The sequence below is a fragment of the Artemia franciscana genome, chromosome 20 (assembly GCF_032884065.1).
Source record: "Artemia franciscana chromosome 20, ASM3288406v1, whole genome shotgun sequence".
Taxonomy (NCBI): domain Eukaryota; kingdom Metazoa; phylum Arthropoda; class Branchiopoda; order Anostraca; family Artemiidae; genus Artemia; species Artemia franciscana.
In genome coordinates this window covers 19,710,401-19,728,871 of record NC_088882.1, presented here as the reverse complement: position 1 = coordinate 19,728,871, position 18,471 = coordinate 19,710,401, and the positions used below count along the sequence as shown (strand labels likewise).

The following is an 18,471-nucleotide window of genomic DNA, read 5'->3' as shown; positions in this document are numbered from 1 at the left end:
CCCATCTTATGGCCCTGTTGGGGCTTGGGAGCACACACCCTATTCAACTTTCTTTAATTTGGGCCTTTTGCTCTTATTTTATCTTAAAGTGCATATTTTTAAGTCGTGGGGAGTACTTCACGGGAGCACCTCACGAAAAGGCATAGAGACATAGGAGACGATACAAGTATTAAAACAGGATGCGTATTACCCACCTTGGAGCCTTTATAGGGTTTGCGGCCACCCGTCCTTTTCGATTTTTTTTTTAGTTCGTAACATTTTTTATACCTAATTACAGCTTTTGATTCTTACAGTTTAGTGTGGCTTCTCAGAATTTTAGCTAAATTTTAGTGATTTTTCTGAGCAAACGGGCAAGGCATGGTTCTGACTTGGGGCCCTGTCCCTATATATATATATATATATATATATATATATATATATATATATATATATATATATATATATATATATATATATATATATATATATATATATATATATATATATAAATATATATATATATATATATATATATATATATATATATATATATATATATATATATATATATATATATATATATACACGTTTCTGGTCCTGTGTCTCTGGGCGACCTTTTGCTTATGTCTCTCTGCCTCTGTGTCTGCGTGTCTGACAGACTGTTTGCTTCTCTCTCTCTCTCTCTCTCTCTCTCTCTCTCTCTCTCTCTCTCTCTCTCTCTCTCTCTCTCTCTCTCTCTCTCTCTCTCTCTCTCTCTCTCTCTCTGTACCTATGTGTCGGAGCGGGATGTTTGCGTGTCTTCGTGTCTGTCTTTGTGTGTTTATGGGTCTGACTCTGTGTGTTTGCATAAGTTTTTTGTCTCTCTCTCTCTCTGTGCGTCTGAATGGAGTTGTCCCTGTGTCTATCTTTGTGTGTCTGACTCCTTGTGTTTGTAGGTATATTTATATCTTTCTTTTTCTCTCTGTGTGTCTGGGTAGTTGTTTTGTTGTCTCTCTTTCTATCTCTGTGCCTTTGTGTCTGGGCGGTTGTTTTGTTGTCTCTCTCTTTTCCTCTGTACCTAATTATCTGAGCGGGCGCTCGCTTGTCTCCGTGTCTGCCTTTGTCCGTTTGTGTGTCTGAATCTGAGTGTTTTGTATGTCTTTTTGTCTCTCTCATTCTCTGTGCCTGTGTGTCTGAGAGGGTGTTTTCTCGTCTTTCTCTGTCTCTCTCTATTTTCCTATGTGTCTGAGCGGGTGTTTGCTTGTCTCTTTCTCTGTACATGTGTTTTTGACAGGCTGTTTGCTTGTCTCTTTCTCTCTCTCTATCCGAGTCTCTGTTTCTGAGCAGCTATTTGCAAGTCTCTCTCTCTGTGCCTGTGTATCTGAGCGGGTGTTTGCTTGTCTCTGTGTCTGTCTTTTTGTATTTATGTTTCTGACCCTGTGTGTTTTTATGTGTTTTGTCTCTCTCGACTTTCGTGCTTGTGTGTCTGAGCGGGTGTTTGCTTACCTCTCTCTCTGCCTGTATGTCTGAGCGGGTGTTTGTTATTTTTTGTCTGTGTTCGTATGTCTGGCTCTGCGTTTGTAGGTGTCTTTGTTTCTCTCTCTCTCTCTCTGTGCCTGTGCGTGTGAGTGACTGTTTGCCTGTCTCTCTTTGTGACTGTTTGTCTGAGTAGCTGTTTGCATCTCTCACTCTGTCTCTCTCTATTTTCCTATGTGTCTGAGCGTGTGTTTGCTTGTCTCTTTCTCTGTACATGTGTTTTGACTGGCTGTTTGCTTGTCTCTTTCTCTCTCTCTATCCGAGTCTGTGTTTCTGAGCAGCTATTTGCATGTCTCTCTCTCTGTGCCTGTGCGTCTGAGCGGGTGTTTGCTTGTCTCTGTGTCTATCTTTTTGTATTTATGTTTCTGACCCTGTGTGTTTTTATGTGTTTTGTCTCTCTCGATTTCCGTGCTCGCGTGTCTGAGCGGGTGTTTGCTTACCTCTCTCTCTGCCTGTATGTCTGAGCGGGTGTTTGTTGTTTTTTGTCTGTGTTCGTATGTCTGACTCTGCGTTTGTAGGTGTCTTTGTTTCTCTCTCTCTCTCTGTGCCTGTGCGTGTGAGTGACTGTTTGCCTGTCTCTCTTTGTGACTATGTGTCTGAGTAGCTGTTTGCATCTCTCTCTCTCTCCCTCTCTCTCTCTCTCTCTCTCTCTCTGTGCCTATGTTTCTGAGTGGGTGTTTGTTTGCCTCGTCTTTTTGTGTTTATGTGTCTGATCCTGTGTGTTCTTATGTGTTTTGTCTCTCTGAATTTCTGTGCTTGTGTGTCTGAGCGGGTGTTTGCTTACCTCTCTCTCTGCCTGTATGTCTGAGCGGGTGTTTGCTTGTTTTTTGTCTGTGTTTGTATGTCTGAATCTGTGTTTATAGGTGTTCTTGTTTCTCTCTTTCTCTGTGCATGTGCTTGTGAGTGACTGTTTGCCTGTCTCCCTTTGTGACTGTATGTCTGAGCGGGTGTTTGCTTGTCTCCCTCTCATTGCATGTGAGCCTAACTCACCGTTTACTTGTCTATCTCACTATGCCTGTGTATCTGAGCGGGTGTTTGCACATTTTTGCGTCTATCTTTGTATGTTTTTGTGTCTGACTTTGTGTGTTTCTATGTCTTTTGTCTCTCTGTCTCACTGTTTTGGCCTATTTGTCTGAGTGAGTGTTTGTGTGTCTGTCTTTGTGTGTTTGTGTGTCTAACTCTGAGTGTTTGTGTGTGCGGTTTTGTCTCTTTCTCTCTGTACCTCTGGGTCTGAGCAGGCATTTGCTTGTCTATGGGTTTGTATGTGTGTATGTGTGTGTGTGTGTGTGTTTGTGTGTGTGTGTGCCTGACTCTGCGTATATGTATGTGTTTTTATCTTTCTCTCTCTGTACCTGTGTGTCTGAGTGGAGATTCGACTATCTCTCTCACTGTTCCTGGGTGTTTGTGTGTCTGACTCTGTGTGTTTATAGGCTTTTTTCTCTATCTCTCTATGCCTGTGTGTCTGACTAGCTGTTTGCTCGTCTCTCTCTCACATTTGATTAAAAGAAACGGATTTTTATCGCTCTTCGTGCAAAATAGAGCATAAAACATTTTGAACCCCGCAGTTGATTCAAAGAAACGTATTTTCATCGAGTTTTGGGTAAAAATAGTAACAAAACATTTTAACCACACATTTGATTCAAAGAAACGTATCTGCATCGATCTTTGTACAAAAAAGATTACAAAACATTTTAAACCATATATTTGAATCTTAGAAACGTAACTTCATCAAGCCTTGTGTAAAACAGAGCACAAAACATTTGTACTACACATTTGATTCAAGAAAATGTATCTTCATCAAGCTCTGTTCAAAACAGAGTACAAAATGTTTTGAACCACGCACTTGATTCAAAGAAGCGTATCTTCATCGAACTTCGGTCAAAACAGAGTAAAAATAATTTTGAACCAATACTTTGATTCAAAGAAGCGTATCTTCATTGAGCTTTGTGTAAAACAGAGTACAAATACATTTTGAACCAAAAATTTGATTAAAAGAAGCGTATCTTCCCCAAGCTTTGTGCAAAACAGAATACAAAACTTTTTGATCCACATATTTGATTAACTGACGCGTATTTTCACCGAACGTTGTGTAAAATAGAGTATAAACATTCTTAACCACACATTTGATTCAAAGATGTTTATCTTCATTGAGCTTTGGGCAAAACAGAGTATGCACATTTATTGTGCACTGCTCGTATACCACAAATTTGATTCAAAGAAGTGTATCTTCATCGAGCTTTGTACAAAACAAATGTGTACAAAAACATATATTTGATTCAAAGAAGTGTATCTTCATTGAGCTTTGTGCAAAACGGAGTACAAAACATTTTGAACCACACATATGATTCAAAGAAGCGTATCTTCATTGAACCTTGGGCGAAATAGAGTACAAAACATTTTGAAAGTACACATTCAAATGTAATATTACAAGAAAATTTTTTCACGCCAATAGCAAAAGAAATTCACTTAAGATATTTTTGAAATGCGCAATGATAATGGTATATATATGTTACTCGTGACTGTTTTTTTTAGAAAACAATAGTTGCAATTATATTTTTTTACTTATTTTTTTGTTTTCTTTATTTTTTTGGATTTAATTTTTTATTTTTTTATTTCAATGCTATTAAAATTCTATTCTCGGCACCTTTTGATGTAACACATTTAAAATCACGCTTTAAATCCACTTAATGTAGGATTCCTATAAAAATGTTAGGTAGTTTCATTCAACCCAAATAAAAAAAATTCATATAATTGTCATTGGATTTACCTTGTTAATCATGTCCAGACAGGAATATGTAAATGACATGCCAACCGGATTATACTAATTATGTATCTCTCTTGTAGTATCGTTGTGTAAGAAGGTCAATGACCCAAATATAGGTAATCTTGAGACTGGATCTGGTTACTGAGTAAAGCGGTAATCTCTGTCTCATTCAAGATAAGCTATATTTTAATAAACATTCTACGGGATTTATTTTGTAAATGATTTATGGAATTGAGTATAAATTGACCTTTATAAGGAATTAATTAAGAATAAGGAAGATTACTCCTCATCCTCCGACAAAAGCTAACACTAAGTGCTAAGATTTCAATTTAACCGACAATATAATTTCTAATTTAATTCAACATTTTATCCTCTTTGTCACTTTTCCAAGAATTTGTAGAAAAAGATTATGAGTTAAATTTAGCTTCAAAACTCCTCATTTTAAATTTAATATGTTTGATGCTTAAACTGATGCGAGTGCAAAGGCGAGAAAGAAAGTTAGAATAAAAGACAACCTCATCCAGTAACTCCTCTTTTCTGTTATGGGCATCTCTCGACCAGTGTACTTGAGTATCTTCAAAATTGGCTGAACTTTTGTTAATAGCATCTTTTATTTCATTGAGAAGAAGTGTGGAGCAGCGTTTAACACAGCTTTGTTCTCCTTCAAACACTTTAAAATCAGCCGAACAGTTTTCAGTAAATTCGTCCTTCATCAACGAAACTTTAGTTATATGAAACCCTGAAATTAAAGTAAACACGTTAAGAGTAAATGTGATGGGAAGGGGGACAGAGAGGAGATAGGGAGTTTTTCCGATGGTTCAAATATACAATTTGAGGGAAAGCACATGCAGAGTGAGGCTCGTAGTGCTTACATATAATTTATAATACCCAAGTTGCAGCATGGATAGTTTTATTCCAATTAGCAGGATTTCTAAATTTCCCCGGGGACACAATGTCCGAAACACCAATATAACCAATAGAAAATTCAGGGTTCTGAAAAAGAATTTAAACAGGTTTTCAACCTCAAAGTAAATCTTTTGTTAAATCAATGTATCTCAATAGCACCAAACTATTCAAAAGTTAACGTTTTGGTTGTTTGTTTCGCTGTAAATTTAGCCGCAATTGAAAATACTCTTTCTGCTGTCATCGATATTCATTTGACTGTTATTATCACATTGTGTAATTGCTTTAGCCTTTCACTTATCTCTCGTGTACTTTAATAAAAATTGATTGCATCTCTTAGGAATTCGTTTGAAGAATTTGAAAGGCTTTTGACATATTATATTGCAAGTTGAATTTTGAAGCTACTGGTAATCTGAGACAATCGAATTCATATTTCCTCAATTGTCAAAAATTGTATAAAAATGCAGATTTGGGAGACCCTTGGTACAACTCAACAAAAACAATTTTTTTTTTCAATAAAACAGGCTGGTGATCTTAGACAATCAAATTCATATTTCCTCTTGTCAAATTGTATAAAAATATAAGTTTTGGAAGACCCTTTTTATAATTCAATAAAAACAAGTTTTTTTTCAATAAAAACAAGCTAGTAATCTGAGACAATCAAATTCATATTTCTTCTTGTGAAAATTTTGTAAAAATGTAGGTTTTGGAAGCCCTTGTTAAAATTCAATAAAAACAATTTTTTTAGATGAAAATAAAGAGTAATATTAAAACGTAAAGCGAACAGGGATTATTCCGTATTGGGGAAGGGACTTTTTTGGTCGTTTTACTATTTTTTTCGTTTTTAGTAGTCTACTACAGGGGGAGGGTCTAGAGAAAAATCTTTGGGGGCCCAATGTGACAAGAGCGCCAATGAGCAAACTCTTGACTGGGGGCCAATGTGACAAAGATGCCACTAATTGAACAAAGTGACAAATTTATTCTAAAAAAGAGGGGAAAAAGGGAAAGAGGGCACCAGAACAATATTGGGGTGGCCAGGGCCCATCGCCCCCTGGATCCACCGTGGTTTACCGATAGTTACCTCAAATACAAGGAGGGATACCGCCCCTTCAAACCTGACTCTTTGAATATAATTTAGGATTTACATAGCAATGCTTCAAGAAAATGAGCTCATTTGGAGCATTTTTTTTTTAAGTAAAAAATCCAAAACAAACTATCATCTTTGCAATATGATAAGGGCTTTCATCCCTTCAGTTTTTATACTGTACGCTTCGTCCTATATTAATGCATCATGATCTTCCTAATGGAGAGGGATCAGAGATTCAATCCGTAACCATCTTGGTTTTCATACAGTTCATAAGAAATTTAGTAAACAAATTTATCCGGAATTAAGGGAGATTAGAGATTAATTTCCACACTTCCCCACCCAAATTTAAAATTAAAACAAAAAGCTAATTCTTTTGATATACCATTTTTTTTTACGAAATCTTCTTCTTTCCGATTTCAGCTACTATTAGCATAAGTCACTCCTTGCTCACAGTTAGAAACCATGAACTTTTAGATTGCAACCTCACGAAACGCTTTGGAAGTATTTTGAGGGGGTAAATTTGATGATTTTCTCACCGTTCTTCTGGGAAAACTTACATTGTCATGCGTATTAGAATTGAGGCAACAATATTGGCTCGTCACTCTTGCATTTATACTGATTATAATTTGTCAGAAAAACTTTTGACATATACAATCGATACATGTAATCGATTTTGACAAATGTGGTTGACGGGAATATTTAACAAAATTTTGATTCACATCAAAAGTAACTTCATGGAGAGCCGTGTTCCAGCACTTTTAATAGAAGCAACTATTTTAACCGATATAAACGATAATTACCAAGACCAATGACTTGCCATAATTTATCATTATGTTATATTAAAGGTGGTAGGGGAAGATTCAGGGTTTAAACCCTCCCCCCGCCAAAAGAAAAAAATCCGATTCATAAAAACATAACACAAATGCATATAAACAAATTTCTGTTGCGTTTTCAGTTTTTAGCCCCCTCCCTCCCCCCAAAAATACTTGATACAATGTTTGGAAAAAATCCTTGACCATATCATTTTTATCGCTAGAATAGAGCCTTTTATTTTTCAAACTTATTTGATAACTTATCAAAAATATTTGACTGCTTGGAGGCTTGTGTCACATTATTTGACAATGTTTTACTTTGTAGCAAGTGAATGTTTTTAGTTCCCTTTAATCGCTATCAGACAAGTAAAATTAATATTTGCTTTTTAATAATTTTAATATAGCAACGCAATAAAATATTCATCTGTTATTGTCATTTGTTTATTCGCTTTCTGTTTTACATTTTCAACAACAAGAAAGCGAAAAATCACAGGGTTGAAAGCTATCATATCCAGGGGGCGGGTAACCAGATTTAGCCCCCCCCCACCAGAATTTTTTTTCCAGCTCATAAGAAAGTAACAAAAATCTATACAAACAGGTTTTGATGCGTCTTCTAATGTTTTTGTGCTCCCCCGCCTGGTTGAAATATAAGTGTCGAATCACCGTATTTGTAAAAGAACATTTCCAGTTCTGATGGTTTTTTTTTTAGTTTATGGTTGAGCTCTGAATGAAAGGAATTGCCTAAGGGTCATAAACTGACTCTTGGGTTTAAGAGGAAAGGATATTATGATGGATACGTGCTTTTCTTTAGCTTTTTCTTAAGTTCTTTTTTTGGGGGGTTTAAAAATAGTTTATCACTCTTTGCCTATATCTTATTTAAATTACTGTACAATAATACATCTAAACATTTTTCGGACGTACATAAAACCCCAACAGATACTCCTAAATAAAGCAATCTTAGTGTTTCGAATTTTCTTTCATAAGCCGTTAAAACTAAAAAATACTTTGGAAACACAAAACCTTGTTTAATTACCTTAAATAGTTTAAACTTTAAACGTACAAGAGATACAAACGTTGGGCTACGTCATTCTAAAATACAAAAGCCAAGTAACTATTTCTGCATGAAGACTGAGTCTATTCTGCTCCTTTTCTTCGATTCTTAGGGACTTTAGAGTGTATCGATTTCCTTTAGTTAATCTGAAACAATCTAGGATCTCAATTTGGGGAGACAAAACCCCAACTGATTCATTTAAAAATAATCAGTATAATTTAAAAAAAAGAATATATTAAGTATAACCATTTTGGTCTTGATGATGGAGCAAAAGCATATATTCTTTTTTACTGTTTTTGTTTATTTGAACATGTCTGGGTTAACTACCGTGGACTTCTGGGTTTATTAGCTTCCTTATTTTTGTTTACCTTCGATACCTTGCTTATCCAGTCTTTCTATTTTTATTTTTGGGGTTTTGTTCTTTTACTTATTCATTTACTTTTTTTGTTTCTGTTGGAAAGTTCTATTTTCATTTTCGTTACACCTGACAAATACGAGCCCACTTCTGCGTTGGGAGCGTATTATTTTGTTGCAATTTTGAAAGTAATCATTGTAAATAATTTGGAAATAATCAGCATAAATTAAAAAACGATACATTAAGTATAACCAATTTAGTCTCGATGATTCAGCAAAAGCATTCTATATATTCTTTTTTACTGTTTCGTTTGTTTATCTACCGCCTGGGTTACCTACCGTGGAATTCTGGGTCAGCTTTACCTTTACCTGGGTCAGCATTTGTTATTGGGAAACATTTAGACATTTCTTGGGAGTAATTTCTTCAGGGGGGGGGGGATTTTCAAACAGGAGAATTTTCCATGGGGAGTAAAATTCCGGAAGAATTTTCCAGCGGAAATCTTGAATGAGGGAGGGAATGGGATTTCTTAGCATGAGTTGAAAAAAGGCCAGAAATTTAATATTTTTTTTCAACTGAAGCCTGAAGGTAAGGAGCAACATTAAAGCACAAATCGACCAGTAAGTATTCCGAAAATGACTGGAGATGTCCCTTCTTGGACCCTTGCTCTTGTTTGATTTTGTGACGCTAAAGTTGGACTTTTGTCCCAATTCTTTAACAAAGACTGCTCAAACACAAGGGGCGTTGAATTTAAATGAGATTTATTTTGAAAGAACTTTAAGACTTTAGTGGAAAAGTGGGGACTGAGGGAGAGGCAGCCCTCCTCACCTGTGGAATAATTTTTGTTCGTTTGAAGTTTTAATGTTGCTCCTTGCTTTCAGTTGAAAAACCTTTTTTTTTTATTTAATCAATTCTAAAATGTAATAACACTTGCAAATGAGTGTTTTCCTTTGATCTCCAACTGTTTAAATGAGGTTTAAAGCCGAAATCTCTTCCTCGTGCACGGCCTTAAATTTGGCAAATCATAAATATATAGAATTAAAAATGTAAAGGCACATACCAATAAGCAAGCCGAGATTTTTGATGTGACTTTGGTTTAGATCAAGCTCGTTCTTCTCGGATAAAATAACTTGATCGGTCAATTCTAATATCCTTTCCTGTCGAAGACGGATTTGAAAATTAAATTTTTCACGAAGTTGCTTAAAAAGAAGGAAAAAAATTAAAAGCTATGAAAACTTTAAAATAGACAGCAGAAAATGAAGAAGGCTAAAAGTTGCTATAATAATTATCGATCAATTTGAAGTGTTCATCCTTTTAGATAATGTAAGCCAATGAAATTGTTGGCTTTCATTTATCCAACTTACACTGTATCATCCTATTACAAAATGTTAATTGTAAACGAAGTATATTATTCCCGAAATAGTGGCGATTCAGAAATGTTTTCTATTAGACAGTTTATTTAAACTTTTCTTTAATTTTCGTTTACTATGGGCCGTGGTTGGCTCTGTACGTGGGTACAACAATGGCTCGTAATTGTGATTATGAATTATAGCCTCCTGAGGCCTAACAATTGGTAGAATTTTCAGATTCTTCTAATTTCTTTAAAGTAAGTTATTAACAAATATCCTTTTTGTTGATGATCAGGGTTTTTTAAATCTGGCCCCCAAAACCGCTAGATAAAGTCCACATATATGGAAACTGGGTCCTTATTGCGTTCACGGCACAGAAAAAAAGACGGCTATTAAAAAGATTATATCAAAGGGAATATATAAAAATATAAAATTTCTTAAAGCAGTTACTGCATCTTGGCTTTTTACTAAATCCTGGCCGTCTGCACCAAGCGGTATTTTCTACTGAGTTCTAGTATGTGCAGTGCTGCTTTTGCTTATGGTAGAGGGATTGATTTGTTTTTCATGCCCAAGACACGCTGCTGAAGTTCACCCGATAATTCTTTATCGATTTTCTCTTGACTTTGTGGCTCTGACCTTCCAGAATCGAGCAGAAACTTGGTGATACTGAAGCGAAGATCAATCAGCTGTTTTATATCACCAGAAACTTCTGTGCCACGGCACTTCAGCCTGTGGAACACATTTGCTTATGCTACATCCACAAAGAACAGAAGAGCAGTCCACTTTAAAGAACGTGCCTCCAGACAACAATACCTAACCATGTGGTCCAGAGGGTGTCAAAACACACGTAGGTTTTATAGTCTGGGACTAGTCATGGATACTTGACCAGTACGTATGATGACTGGCATTTGCAAAACCAATTGACCGCTGTCTCAACTCCTATTTCTCGCAATTCGAAGACAGCAAGTTATAGGGTTAAATTAAATGTTAAGAGTATTTGATTTAAGATTAAAAAATTTGGAAAAGTGACGGTATTGACGTTGAAGAAAATCTTTATCTTGGAACGTCCCATTTAAAAGTTCTGACGAGCTAAAAGTACTGTGTTTAAGTGTGGCGAACAAAACCAAATGGAACTGGCGAAATTTAGCCACAAATAACTGAATTATAATGAATGAGTAGTAATTTAAAATTAATTAGCTAATGCTCGGAATGAAGAAAAGAAAAACAAAAAAACAAAGCAATGACAAAATATCAACATCTTGTGAACACCAAACGCATAACAAAACAAAAAGCAAACTACTCACTTCTGCGTGGCAAACACAATTCGAGAGAAACTACATTTATCCAGCTTAAAAAACAGAAGTCAATAATATTTCAATAACCTCATAGGAAATCAAGGAACTACGAGAAAACTTTCAGTGTGTGTTGCAGGGTCCAGTGGATCCCAAATTCTGACTTGGGTTAGGGGTCACAGGTAAATCTATAGGCAATTTACGTATCAAGGCTATCAAAATAGTAAATTTGTGATATCTCGGGAGTGGGTTAGGGATGTAAGCAAAAATGTCAGATAGTATGGAGGGGAGAGTGAACGGAGACTTAAATTATATGTTAGAGGGAGAAAAAGTGGCTAAAATTATTGTCCCCAATATATGTAAACGGTTTTGCACTAGAACTTACCAACAGAATCAGAACTTTTCACGTGCTCATGAACACCTCGGGGGAACGAGTTAAGATTTTCTAAGGAAAAGAGTTAAAACTTACAGAAAGTTTTTTGGGAGGATAAAGTTAATCAAAATATTAAGTTTGGAGAAAGGAACAGTAGTACAAAAAATGTTTTTCTATTGGTTAGGCAGAAGAGTGGCCGACAATTTATCCTGAAAGCTTGAACCTTATCTGTATAGTCTATTAAGTCGAAGGAATCCTAATACAAAAAAACGCCCGAAAAAAACTGTTTTACCCAAGAATTGCTCGACAACTTTTATTTTCCAGTCAGTTAAGATTCGCAATAGTTTTGTAAAGCATAGTTGCTTCACTTTGAATGTTTTTTTTTTTCAAGAGAAATCAGGAGATTAAAAACACGAGACCCGTAAAAACGGGGCCTCATATTTCGTCTCTCCAATCAGCTTTAAGATGATTTCTATAAGTTTCTTTGCCAGGTGGACCCCTATGCAGAAAACCAATTTATACCTAATTTTAATTGGGTTTGGTATGCTCCAAAATTGTCCCATAATTTTGTTCGTCTCTGATAATTTGTAACTTGCAGGTCGCAGACAGTGGATACGACAAGGCAGACCTGAGTGAAAACAAAAATATTTGGTTGTATCTATGTGTGACTCCTGAAACCGGGTCATCAGAAATCTTTTTTTTTCTCTGATTGCCTTAAAATTACAGGGTATGCAGACGAAGGCAAAAGTACCTCAAAGACAATAATCATTGCCTAAGGTCATTAAAGACTGCTTCAAAAAATTGTTCTGCTGATTCGTAACGCCCAAAATAGGCCCAAATTTGTTTTGTCCCCAATGAAATAGCAGCTTGCTGGGTATTTACACTGGTTCATACAAACCTAGGAGAAGAAAAATATTCTGCAAAAGTTAGGTGTATCGATTGACAAGACCGTCAAAAGCAAACACTGTTTTTCTCTGTTATGAAACTTTCAGGGTAAGCAGACTGGACAGAGTGAACCTTTACAAGGATAATGCATTTTGGAAGAAAACTGTGGCTTGACCAATGCTTAGCGGAAAAAAAACAACATTTTCTTTAGGCATATCTACTTTTTAGTTTAGGCCATGGAATCACCTCAATTGAACTTTGGGGACAAAAGGAGCTTCAATCAAGACAAAAAAATGACAAAAAAAATGTGTTTTTTTTTTTTTTTAATCACGACATCCTCTTTCTAAAACAAGAAAACGGAATTATTTCCTTAATAAATGACCTTGGTATGTATATTTTTAAATCAACAAATAATTAAAAAATAAATTAGCATAAAAACATTCTTTTAATAAGACGCTGGATTAAAAGAGACGGCTTCAATCCTCTAGAACAGCAAAAATTGACAGATTTTCAAATCATATGAATAAAACTATCCGTCCCCATCCATAAGAAATTTTCGTGAAAGCATTGTTATAAACAGACCAGAAACTTTAATTGGAATATTAAATTTTTCTAACATTTACATAACAATCCAACATTTAATTCTTAAGCAGAAAAAGCAAAAAAAAAGTTCACAAATATTCCCTTTTTTAATAAACAGTAAAACTATGTCAATTAAAAACAAAAAGAAATGAAATTAAAAAAAAAATATTTTTAAACAGAGAAGATTTTCAAAGAAAATTAGAGAGCTATATTAAAACCTAAGACGATCAAAAATAATGTCCTATAACATCTCAATATTAAAACAAGCAGAAGTTACTATCAATAAATAAATGAAACCAAAACCGAACAAAAATGAAATAAATAACGACGTTAAATACGATAGACCCTGCTATATATGAAAAAATAAGTCGTAAAATGGACAGAAACGAAAATGAACATTTAAGTCAAACTTAAGATGAACACGAGATTACCACAAACAGCAATGCTATTGGCCCTTGACGCTCTAAATGCCTTGATACTTTTAACCCTAAGAGGACTTGAGTTTCTTTTGTGTGTGTTTATTGTGGACAGTCAGTATTTTGAACAGTGTGGTTTTTATTTGTCAAAACAAGGAAAAAAAAAACATAAAAATAATAAAGATGCCCTGCGCAGATCAGCTGCGTGGTAATTCTTTCTTTGTAGACTCTTTTTTTAGACACATTTTTAAACTTTGGTTACTATGGACGGTCAGTGGCGTGACTCTGTAAGCTGCGAAAGCACACGATGATTGGCCCCCAACCCTCCATTGCACTTCCTGGCTGAAGGGCCAAGAAGCGGAGATCAGCACCGCCGGTAGGTAAAGTCTAATGCCGCATTCTTTACCTTTTTTTTATGATTTGCTCTTTACTAGGTTACAGCTATTGCTACAATCGTCATGTACGTACCTCAATTTCTTCTTTAATTTGTTCATTCTTCGTGTCTCTTAGGACCTTACGCCACTTCTCATTGATCTTCGCCTGATTGGCGCGCCCCAATCCTTGCTCTCGTTCAAGTTTGTGCTTAAATAGTGGAAAATTGAAAATAATTTAACGTGAGTCATGACATTCTAAGACTGAACGATTCACTGAAAGGCTTTGAGTTTTTGTTCAATAGATATTTTGCAATCAGGCCAGTGTATGTTATGAATTGCATTCAAGGTACATGTATAGTCAATTTGACTTCGTAGTTCAGGTCTGCTCTGATCAACAGGAGGCGAGGATCAAATTAGGTCGAAAATATCACCAATAGAAATAGAAACAAAATAAGAAAAACTATATTTTGTCTTATTCTTCTTTCTTATAATATAATTAATTTGAAGCGCACTGGAATAATCATTCTGATATTTTCTTTTCTTTTCTCTCCCTTTTTTGTAGTGTCAAATTCATAGATTTTGTTTCCCTTTTGGACTTATTTTGTAATATTTTTGTAATCTTAAGCATACATTAGCTGCATGAAACATGGAGCAATCAAACAGTTCTTGGCAATGAGCTATGAGTAACGATCGACTTGTACTAACAGCAAGGCCGTATCCATCCAGTGGGATTAGGGAAGGGGATTTGACCCTCCGCCGAAATTTTGTGCGACTCTTAAAAGTTTAACAAAATGCGCATAAGCAAATGTTTGATATGTTTTTTAGCCAGCCCTCCCCGAAAAAAAAAATCCTGGATACGGTCTCGGCTAGTAGAAATCAAAACTCAAAAAAGGAATTATGATAAAAATTCATACAGAGCAATAATAGGTTTTCTATCATGATTCCAAATATATAACATTCTTTAAGTTAAAGTTAGTCATCAAACGTTATGACCCTAATTTTTAAAAGCGGAAGAAATGTCTCCAAAAGGGAATGACCTAGATAAAAATTGTACTGCAAGATTAAACATATCGGAAAACTGATTTTCAGAAGTTCCAAGTTCCTACCTACAAAAATGTGAAACAAAAACGTGAGGTCACGGAGACGTGTTTAACTTTTTTTTCCCTTCTTCTTTTAATTTTTCCCACGAGTGATCATACCGGCCTTCGGTCCAAAAAGATCGAAAAAGGGCAAAGAACCCTTTTTCGAACTTGGTGCTAAGTGCCACACAAAAGTGGTATTTCCTGTCATTTTGCAAAAAAAAAGAAAATCGTTGACATAAGACGATGATTTCGGCCAAAGAGTACTAAACTCTATTGGGTGAAAATTCTGAAATGTCAAATCAATATAAATCCTTTAAACGCTGAACATTGATTTTCACATTTTCAAAGACCGAAATGCCGTAGGCTACCGTGGCTTATTATTTCCTAAAAATATAACCGGTACTAGACGTTTACCCCCCCCCCTGTGGAAAACATCTCACAGAAAATATATTTCTCACTGATAGGAGATTATGACCAAAAATTTATTCCCCGCTAAAAATCCCCCCGCGAAAAATGTCCATATGTTTCCCAATAGCTAATACTATCTAGAAGCAATTCACAAATCACAATTAAAATTACAAAACTTAAAAAGGCATTTAATCTTCTACAACGGGTTCTCTGATTGTTTTTTAGTTTGGGAGGGAGGGAGATACCTTAAAGGGTGTTTTTTAACGCCGACACATCCCAGCTCTCATTAAGCCATCGGATAAATACATAATTGGTTCAGGGGAGGATGGAGGTAGGAATTGATGTATGCACGAATTTTTGTTTGGGAGAGGGGGACAAAAGAAACCTTATGAAAGTAAAGAGTAACATTAAACCCCAAAATGAGTAGAATTTATTCCGTATAGGAGGGGGACTGTCCCTTCCTTACCAACACCTTCACCTCATGGTCGCAAAAACTTCGGAAGTTGTTCATTAGATCAGAATGGCGAGGTTCATCAGAAAAGACTCAGAAAGAGTCTTTTTTATAAGTCGATAGTGATTGGAGACCAACCAGTCGCAACAGAGGGAGGTATTTTCCACTTAGGTAGTCTTTTCCGTGGGGATAAATGCTGGCCACCAGATAAACACAATCGGTAAAATGAAAAAGAGCCAAAGTTCAGTACTATTTTGTAACAAGAAAAGTGCTTACTAATTTGCAACTACATACATACCCTCATCCGAACACAATAACTATTTTTATTTTATCGTGTCCCATTTTTCTGTTTCAGTAGCTATCCGAAAAATTAAATATTGACATCAGCCTATTTTTTCCTTTCATTGATTTTAACAGCTGATTAATAGACCTTTCAAATGCCATTTGTATATGCATATATGCAAACGATGACCTGTCTAGTCAAATTCCAGTTTTAAAGTTAAATATAAGTGACATTATCACGTACAGAGTGTTAATTCATTTTTGAAGGGGGAAGCTATATTCCTGATTCAAGTAATTCTAAAAAAAACTCAGCAAAAAAATGTGATGCCATTAGTAATCTATATATATAAAAATAAGTTGTCTGTGTGTGTGTGTGTGTGTGAGTCTGTCGAGTGACGTCATGTTTGTGTGTCGACTGACGTCATGTTTGTCGACTGACTTCATTTTAAGGGTTGAGCTGTATGCGTCATGAAGTTGTTTGTCGACTGACGTCATGTTTGTCAACTGATGAAATTACATACCGGGACACAGGGAATATAAATGACGACCGGGAACCTCAAAGAGAAATTACAGACTGGGAAACCCGGACACAAATCACGACCGGGACACAGGGAATATAAATGACGACCGGGACACAGGGACACAACTACAACGGGACACCGGGGGCACAGGCGGGATATATAAATGATGACCGGGACACAGGAATTGTTCGAATAGATATTACAGACCGGGACACCGGGACACAAATGACGACCGGGACACAGGGAATATAAATGACGACAGGGACACATGGACACATCATTAGAATAATGAGGTATAGATCTGAATACGGATTGTTTTTCCCATGGACAATTATATGTTGCATGTTCAAGAGTCAGTAAACCTGACAATCTATTTATATGCATAGACAATGGGACAGCGAAGAATGTTGTATATTCGCATGTTTTACGTAGTTAAAAACATATATATATATATATATATATATATATATATATATATATATATATATATATATATATATATATATATATATATATATCTATTCACAGGTGGGACACAGGGACACAACTACAATGGCGCGTAACTAATATGGCACGTAACGACTTACGCGCGCGGGGGGGCTTGGGGGGCGCGAAGCGCCACCCCAACAGCTAGTTAACACATATAAATAGTATGAATTGCTCATCTGATTGTTAATTAAGGCCTTACTGATATGAAAGACATCACAATTGAAAGAAAGAGCAGAAGTAGGTGTCCTCAACTGCCATTTGCTAAAAGAACGACCCCTAATAGTAAAGCAGTGCCTGTACTAGAATCGTCACAAAGTTCGGATCTGACGACAACGTGTACAGCAATCGATAATAGAAGCTTAGGTCCTGATTAATTAAAAAATATACTTTCTTCTTTTACAAGAAAAGAGCTAACTTGAAAGTGAAAAAAATTGCCAGGTAATTTATGTTCAATATTTCTGCCGAACTGTTTCATATAAAGGGATTCGTTATATTTACTTATAATTGTAGATCTTCGAATAACTAGCACTCTGCTGAAAAAAACAAGAGCTAAGAGCTCATATGACACTTATGACGAGAGACTGGATCCGGTCTGGCTATGTCTGTCACGCATCTAGAACTTGTGCTTATTCTCGAACTCGCAAAAGCACTAGAAACCCCCTCAACTCCCCAAAGAGATCGGATCTGGTCCAATTATGTCAATAACGTATCTAGAACTTGTGATTATTCTCCCCATCAAGTTTCATCCCGATCTCTCCACTCGAAATGTTTTCCAAGATTTCCGGTTTCCAAGATTTCTGTTTCCCCCTCCACCTCCAATGTCCTCGGATCTAATCCGAATTGAAAAACGGAGCGTCTGAGACATGGCACCTTTCTATAAGTCAAGTTTCATTAAGATCCGATCACCCGTTCGTGAGATAGACATACGCCGTTTTTCACAATTTCCCCTCCCTCCAGCCCGCTTCCCCCATATGGTCAAATTGGGGAAACGACTGTTATAAAGTCAATATGTGCAGGTCCCTCACACGCCTACCAATTTTAATCGTCCTAGCACGTACAGAAGTACCGAACTCGCTAAAGCACTGGAAATACCCCCCAACTCCCCAAAAGAGAGCGGATCCGGTCCTGTTACGTAAATCACGTATCTAGAACTTGTGCTTATTCTTCCCGCCAAGTTTGATCCTGATCTGTCCACTCAAGTATTTTCCCAGATTTCCGGTTTCCCCCTGCAACTCCCCTCAATGTCAGAATTTTTTTATCTATAAGGCTGTCTAGATAAAATTCAGTTATCTATTAAATATTGTTTTGATATTATAGAAAACTGAAGGATATTAAAAGAATTTGAAATGTTAATTTAATTTACGAATTGTTCTTATTGCAGTTTTTATTGCTGCATGGCTGCGAAGAATTTCGAGCTTCCTATAAGAAAGTGTACATCCAGTTTCTTGCTCCTCTGACTTTAAAATTTTATAGAAGCTGACTAAGAGGGCAAGGATAAAGCGAG

At 36.0% G+C, this 18,471-nt stretch overlaps 1 protein-coding gene across 4 annotated transcripts in view; it reads right to left on the bottom strand.

The window, feature by feature from the left end:
* LOC136039864 (dynein regulatory complex subunit 2-like) overlaps positions 1 to 18,471 on the bottom strand; it is a 67,418-nt gene that overhangs the window by 23,686 nt on the left and 25,261 nt on the right. For all 4 annotated transcript variants that reach the window (XM_065723801.1, XM_065723804.1, XM_065723805.1 and 1 more), the window contains exons 3-5: positions 13,829 to 13,942; positions 9,524 to 9,662; positions 4,774 to 4,997 (exon numbers count right to left, since the gene is read on the bottom strand). In XM_065723801.1, coding sequence (XP_065579873.1) covers positions 4,774 to 4,997; positions 9,524 to 9,662; positions 13,829 to 13,942 — 477 coding nt within the window. The remainder of the gene's footprint in view (positions 1 to 4,773; positions 4,998 to 9,523; positions 9,663 to 13,828; positions 13,943 to 18,471) is intronic.